Raw genomic sequence first — 8129 nt, 5'->3', positions numbered from 1 at the left:
TCTATATGCTGCTTACAAGAGACTCCTTTCAGATATAAGGACACACATACACTGACAGTGAAAGGATGGAAAAAAATATTCCATGCAAATGAAAACCAGAAGAAAGCTGGAGTAGCTATACTTTTCAGACAAAACAGACTTGAAGGTAATGACTATAATAAGAGACAGAAAAGGTCATTACATAATGAGAAAAGAGTCAATCCAACAAGAGGATAAAACATTTACAAATATTTATGCAGCCAACACAGAAGCATCCAAATACATAAAGCATGTATTAATAGACCTAAAAGGAGAAGGAGACAGCAATAAAATAATAATATTGTAATACCCCACTTTCATCATCTAATAAACCAATAATAATAACTTTAATGCTCCATTTTCATCAATGGATAAGTCATATGTAAAGAAATCAACAAAAAACCAAGTTGAACCAGATGAACTTAACAGACATATACAGAATATTCCATCCAAAAGCAACAGAATACACATTCTTCTCAAGTGCACATAGAACATTCTCCAGGGTAGATAATACGTTAGGCCAAAAAAAAGTCCTAACAAATTTAAGGAGATTGAAAATCTTATCAAGCATCTTTTTTGACAATAATGGTATAAAACTAAAAACTAATACAAAAGTAAAATTAGAATATTCATAAATGCATGGAGCTTAAACAACATGTTACTGAACAACTGAGTCAAAGGAGAAATCAAAAGAGAAAATCACCTTGAGACAAATAAAAATGGAAAGACCACGTATTAAAACTTCTGGGAGCAACAAAAGCAGTTCTAAGAGGGAAGTTCATAGCAACAAACACCTACCTTGAGAAACAAGAAAAGTCTCAAATAAATAACTTTTGGTTGTCTTTAACTTTAGACACTTTAGTTATAATGTGTCTTGGTGTGGGTCTCTTTGGGTCCCTCTTATTTGGAATTTCCGGCTTCCTGGATCTGGATGTCTATTTCTTTCCCCAGGTTAAAGAAGTTTCGGCCATTATTTCAAATAAGTTTTCTGCCCACTTCTTTCTCTCTTCTCCTCTGGGACTCTTATAATGCAACTCTTGGTCCACTTGATATTGTCTCCTATGTCTCTTAAGCTATCTTCACTCTTTTTCATTCTTTTTTCTTTTTGCAGCTCTAGTTAGGTGAGTTCCACTACCCTGCCTATATTATAGTTTGTTGACCCTTTCTGCTTCCTCTAGTTTGAGTTGAACCCCTCTATTTTATTTTTCAGTTCAGTTATTGTATTCTTCCATTCTGTGACTTCTATTTGGTAAGTTCTTATATTTCTATTTTATTTCTTTGTTGAAATATTCACTTTCTTTATCCATTCTTCTCCCAAGTTCAGTGAGCATTGTTAACGACAGTTATTTTGAACTCTGTCAGGTAAATCACTTATCTCTCTTTCATTAAGGTCTTTTCTTGAGGCTTTATCTTAGTTTGTTGTTGTAGTTGTTTGTTTATTTAGAAAACATATTTCTATTTGTTCATTTTCCTTGATGCTCTGTGTTGGTTTTTGTGTTAGAGAAAACATTGACTGCTCCTAGTCTTAAGGAATGACTTTGTGTAGAAGATGAACCTTACTGATCAACCCTGACCTAGCTCTTGGTTGTCTCTCAAACCTTTATGATTGCCTAATCAGCCTACTTTCTTTTTAGTGGCTCCTAGTAGTTGAGAGTGTGCCAAGACCTGTCACTGTCCCAAAGCAAAGAATCTCAGTCAGTACCTAGATTCAAGCTGATTGGAAGTTAGAGCCTCAGGCAGAAGCTTTTAAAATATACAACTATATCTCTTTCCGAATTTACATTCTTAAGTGATTAACAATCCTAATGAGACTCCAAATTTTGCCTGCAACTGGCAAAATCTTTCCAAAAGCAATATCATTAGAAAGTAAAATCATTAGAAAGTAATAAATTCATCTATTTAGATGAACTAAGTTCAGCTAGCTCCACAGACTAAAAGATGAAGCGAGAAAGTTACAATACCTTGTTATGGGATTGAAGTATCTGTATGATGACTCTGGTGTTAGGGTTATAGTTCTTGATAGAGAGCACCCTACATAGACAACAAATATGCTCATCAGTGATGTGCCACATACAATGGCTTTGCAATATAATTCAATTCAGAGTTAAATTGATGTGTGGGTAAGTATACTAAAATGGCTTATTATAAAGTTCATCATTATGCTGTTACCTAAAAATGTTCTGTTTAATAGCATACCTATTGGAGAGTGCTATTGTTTTAGTGACTTAGTAAAATAAATCAATGGAAAAGTCAGCTCTTGGTATTAGGAGACTGGTCATTTGGGGTCAATTCATGAGGAAGAAATAAACAGTTTCATATATTTTAGCCTTCAAACTCGAACACATGAGTTACAGGAAAAACTAGAGATTGAATTATTGTCTGTAGCTTGAAGTAGCTCATAGACTGTCTTATTCAATTTTCTCATTTTACAAATTAAGAAACTATAGTCTATCTCATATTTACTGTATTATGCATGGTACAAATTCTTAGCTGTTTTTTACAACTTGTAGAGTCACCTTTAGCTATGTATATTTATTTTGCTCCAAGGGTCAGAAAATCATCTGGGTTAGGCACAATGCCATTGCCATCACAGTTTGAATCTGTTACTGCAAGTCAGGTTCCTGCTCATAGATAGTTCACAATTAAAGATAATAATACTAATTCTAGCCATCTTGAAAATACTTGCCAAAAGTCACAATCACATCATATTGAATCTTGCATAATCTTTCACCAGAACTACTGGGGGAAAAAACACAGTAAATAAAGTCTACTAATAAGGTTTACAAATAACCAATGGCATCTTTATTTTTGAGGGAGAGAGGATGTTAGTTATAATGGTGCTATCTGAACAGCTATCAGTTATCTAAATGCTTGCTTTTTAAATTTAGATAGCTATTATCCATATGAAACTTCAGGAAAGTATGTAGAGGAGCACACAGATACTCAGGATACTAAATTACTTTTTTTTCATACATCTGCACATTCTCTAGGGGGCAGAAAAATAGGCAGAAACCTGGAATATGATGAACCTAGTGCTGTGATAGATGACATCTTCTCCTGTTTAGTCCTATGCACTGGGCTTTATTTTAAAAGAAGCAGAAATAAATTCATCATTGGAACACAAAAAACACAGTGCCAGCTTCTTACCTCATAATATTTGAAGTGTCTTCAGCATGTGAATCACTGCACAAAGGGTTGGCTATAATCAGGCATGCTTCTGCAGAGTCCACCTATTCTTCAAGATTAAACAGCAACCATCTTGTTCATTACATGGGAAATACATGTTCATTACATGTTCCTCTTTTTGGTTTTCTTATGGTTTTGTCATAAAATTTCCAATACAAAAGAGAACATACTTGGAAAGAAGTTGTGATGAGGATGATTTACATCAGGATCATAGTCCTACAAATGCTGCAAGGGCTGTGAAGGCTACATTAGATGGACTAGGGCACAGGGTCTCCAGCATAGATGCTAGATTGCTTTAAAATGGGTAAAGTGCATAGTTATATTTTTTCCTATCATCCTAACCATTAATTTATGCCTAGTGATGAGTGATAACATCTTTTTAAACAACTACCTATATGCTAACTCTACAGATCTCTGCTTTAAAAAATTGAAGCCTTTGGTTTACATGATTCTAGGAAACCTTCAAAATGAGAGAGAACTGGCTTTGATCTTAAATGAAAGCTGTCTAGAGGGTTGGCCTTTAATCATTACTTTTAGTTCTAACCTTAATGGGATCTCCACTATTTTCCTTCATGTTTCTCCTATCAGAAGGCATATCAGTATGTTTAGGAGTTGGTAAACCTGCCCTCTGGTAAGAATTCTATTTGGATGTTAAGATTGAACACACTTTTTCTATCCATAATTTTTCCAGCTCTCTTAGACTGTGAAAATAAAACTGTTCTAGGTAAATACATAATTTAGTGAAATAAATAATTTAAATACAAGTATAGGTAAACAGTGAAGTCTGCTTGATATTTATCAAGGAGGATTTGGGAATCAATTACTACACTTCCTTTATGACCAGTTTTTAAAATTGAGGAAGTCATATTTTCTTTAATTTAAGGGTCTGGAGTAATGCTTTTGAAAGAGCAATACAACCTATCATCTTAATTGCTGTAGCTTAGAGTAACTATAAGGAGAGTAAAAAAAAAACTAGTTCTTACCGCAACTCGCCTCAGATCCTCCCACTTCAGTGCAGATCCAAAAACAAAAGTTGTGTAGGCCATGTAGCATTTAAATATGGTTTCCAATTCCAAAGAAGGAGGAGACCTGGACAGAGAATGTTGTACCGAAGACAGCAAAAGATGATTGACTTTGCTTAAGAAATTGTTATATAAGCACTTAATAGAACCCTTAATCTCCTCTTGGAAAACATGTATACTCCATTTATCCACACGATTAGGTGATGTTGACACCACTAGCCTAATTCCAGGGATGGGCTTGAAGCTTGGGTCTAATTTGGTAAAGGAATAGAATATTTGTAAACAGTGGAAGAAATTGCTGACAGCCATCTTTTTAAAACAATCTACCACTGTCTTCTGGCCACAAGAATTCACATCCCTCTCTTATACAAAATACTCTCATGTTCTCACCCAAAGTTCTCATCTCTTTATAGCAATCAGCTCAAAGTTCTAGATCTTGTCATCTTAAGTCGGGTCTAGATGCGGATGGGGCTCTTCACGTATAGCTCCTCTTCATCTGAAGACCCATGAACTAAATAGACAAGTTTTATTATCCTCATCTCAACACTCAGCATATCATGATAAGGCAGGGTTAGGAAAATTGCAATAGACATTCCCAATCGGAAAAGGTGGGGATGGTAATGGAGGGCACATAGAAATCACTGGTCCACAGAAATTCTGAATTCTATCTGAGCACATATTATTAGTGCCCCCTTCTCCGAGGACAGAATGAGTTTTATGATGAGAGCCCAGTTCTGTCCTTATGAACTCCTCCACTGTTCTTGATTCTTGTCTCTGCCCTCTGACCCTCTGAATCATCCTTCCTTTTCCCTAAAAAATAGCCCATGTTTGTCCTTGGGTAGCTTTCTCAGCTTGGTTCCTGCCTGTGCTAGTTTAGAGGACCAGAAGCATTTATTATTATTATTTTTTCATTTTTAACTCTCTCTTTCCCTTTTACTCAAAGCTGGCAGTACTTTTACCAATAAAATTTCTTTAAAGCACTAACAAATTTCTAGAAATATTATTATATGAAATATATTATTTCATGTCATGCCTCCCAAAGTCATGTCCATGATTCCTCTGCAGTTCCCTCTCTACTTTGAGAATGTCAGAATTCTGGGAAGAATGTCTTCAGTTTCTTAGAAACCCTTTGCTTGACCGAGAGAAGCATCTATAAGTCACAACCTTAAATCTCTCTGAGGTCTTAACAAAGAGGGTCTTACAGCTGCATCCTTGACTGAATCTCGACCTTTGACTTTGAGGTCGTATTTTATAGGTAGAATCCCAGATTTGATTTTTTTCCCTTTTGAGGTCATTTTCTTCTTTGACATTTTTTTTTCTTATTTTTTTGGCCAGCTGGAGAGACTGTTCTAAGACTTCTATATTTCCTTTACATTCTGCTTGAAAACTAAAGACTTTCTTCTTCAGCTCAAGTTTCTTACCTTATCATACATGATTAGATGAGAGCAAATGACACGCAATATTCTTTTGGAAACTTCTTAGCCAGCTTCATAATTTTCCCTACATACATTTTCTATCTTCTATGTTACTTTTGATGACATTGTTACCAAAATTCTGCTCTTCTTCCAGTAGCAACTTTCTCATTGTTTTCCTAGCCTCTGCTAAGAGTCTCCATGCAACCCTTCCAGTCTCTACCTGCCACGAGTTCCAAGGGAAAGACCACATTTTGGCTTTTGTTATAATAGCATCCCACTTCCAGTACCAATTTTTATAACAGTTATCTCTTTCTACAAAACTAACCTTTCTGGAACTTATTGACCTAAAACAACAAATTATTTCTCATGATTTTATGCTTGGCTGGTGTCAGCAAGGTAATTCTTCTGTACTGTATAGTGTTGAGTGTGGTCATTCATGTGGGTACATTCATCAGAGAGCTGGAATGATCAGAATGATGACACACATGATCATTGTCTCTCAGCTATTTGACTGGAGTAGCTGAGAGCTGGTTGAGCCTTCTCAGCAAGAGAGACTGACTTTTTATGTGATGGCTTCGGACTCTCTTGGAGTGAAAGTTGAAATTGCTAGTCCTCTGAAAGGCCAGGCTTTCAACCAGCTTGAAACTTTATTGATTCTATTTAATGATTCTATTTAATCATTAGAATACTAGTCTGTATTCTAATGATTAAATCAAGTCACAGACCAGTCCAGATTCAAAGGGAGGAAAAGGAGACTCCATCTTTTATTGAGAAAAGTAGCATGAATGTACAGTAAGGGAAAGAAATGTTAATAGCTATATTAAAAGCAAATCTACCACAATTACGGATGGTGATAATTGCTTTAGAGGAAATATAATGGAGCAAAGAGATAGAAGGATTCAGAGAAACTAATTTAGATAGATTGAATTGAGAAGGTCTCTTTGAGTGCTGAAGGATGAAAACAGACTAGTCATATAAGGGTAAGAGAAGAACTTCTGAGCCAAAAGAATCAATCAATAAAGTGGCCTTTACAGAAATTCAGGAGAGACAAGACATGAACTTTGAACAGGGTTGCGATATTGAAGATGAAATAGTAGAAACAGAAACAGAATTTATTAGAGGACAAACTGATGACACTGATGAAAGCGTACACAGGGTCTGAGGGAGACGGGAGTATCAAAGACAATGCTTAGTTTTCTGTTTTAAGGAAATGTATTGATGAGGTCCTCTTTACTATTTCTTTTTACTGTTGCTGTTTTATTTCTCCTATTTTTTAAATTTACCTGTGAGATGGAAAGGGGAACATAAATGATCTATTTGTTTTTTGAAAATATTGAGTCTAAGAGGCCTTTCTAATACTTGAGGGGGGCATAATATCCAGTAAGCATTAATTGTGTGAAGATAGAGCGACAAGTAATGTCTGCTGGAGGATATGAATTTTGAGGTCTTCGGAGTATAGATGCAATTGGCAAAATTCTAGATAGATATCTCAAACATTTTGTACCATATAACAATTTCAGTCATTATCTCGACAAATACTTATGAAAACACAGCAGTACATAAAACGCATCACTTTCCATATATCTAATGATTTCCTTTTGTCTCAGTTGCATTATATTAGCTTCTTATCACCAGTTTTAGCACTTTTTTTTTTTTTTTACTATTTTTAACGTAAAGATTCCAATAAACAAATTACTAAAAAGACAAGCATGACAATGATACTGAAACAGAGCTGTTGGTTATCCATCACTAGTACCTTAGAGGAATTCAAAATATTTATTAGTTATATCATATATGACAGCCCAAAGTTATGGTGGGTTGAAGATGTCATAATATAAAAAGTACAGAGTTTTAACTATAAAATATGTAAAGTTTAAGGTAATCTATATACATTCCTATATCAAATCAAAATGTCATTTCATATCTGGTTGACTTATTTAGTGAGTAATATCTAAATAACTAATTAACTATTTAAAAAAAAAGAAGTTAGTTCTCTTCACATTAAATCAAATCAATTCCAGAGAGCTTAAATATTAAAAAAAAATTATATGAAAACATAGAAATGATAAAGAAATGTTTACTTAATTCTAGAAAAGAGAGGCTTAAGAATGTAAAAGCAAAAAGCCAAAAAGTATATGCACTGAAGTGCATGTAAATCAAATGCTTCTATATTAAAATAAAAGCACACAAAAATTCAAAGGCAAAGAGAAAAAAACATTTACAACATATGACACAAACAGTTAATATCAAAATATATTGGGTGCTTAAAAGTCAGTAAACAAATAACAAACCCCATAGAAAAGAGGATAAAAGAAAGAGGAATTTCAAAAAGGAGAGCAAACCATCAAAACACACAAAAATTGCTCAATCTCACTAGGAACCAAAGTTTTAAAATAAAATAAAAACAATTAGAAACCACTTTGCCTACTTCAAAATCTTTTTTGTATTAAAAATGCATTTTCTGGTTTTTCATATAATACTTAACTCA

At 34.3% G+C, this 8129-nt stretch overlaps 1 protein-coding gene across 1 annotated transcript in view; it reads right to left on the bottom strand.

Moving 5' to 3' along the window:
- The window catches only part of KCNU1 (potassium calcium-activated channel subfamily U member 1), a 124194-nt gene that overhangs the window by 73122 nt on the left and 42943 nt on the right, over positions 1-8129 (bottom strand). The window contains exons 13-15 of the mRNA XM_011373317.1: positions 4188-4293; positions 3166-3248; positions 1980-2049 (exon numbers count right to left, since the gene is read on the bottom strand). Coding sequence (XP_011371619.1) covers positions 1980-2049; positions 3166-3248; positions 4188-4293 — 259 coding nt within the window. The remainder of the gene's footprint in view (positions 1-1979; positions 2050-3165; positions 3249-4187; positions 4294-8129) is intronic.

This window comes from Pteropus vampyrus, unplaced genomic scaffold (assembly GCF_000151845.1).
Source record: "Pteropus vampyrus isolate Shadow unplaced genomic scaffold, Pvam_2.0 Scaffold8, whole genome shotgun sequence".
NCBI classification, from domain to species: domain Eukaryota; kingdom Metazoa; phylum Chordata; class Mammalia; order Chiroptera; family Pteropodidae; genus Pteropus; species Pteropus vampyrus.
This window is presented reverse-complemented; position numbering and strand designations above follow the sequence as displayed.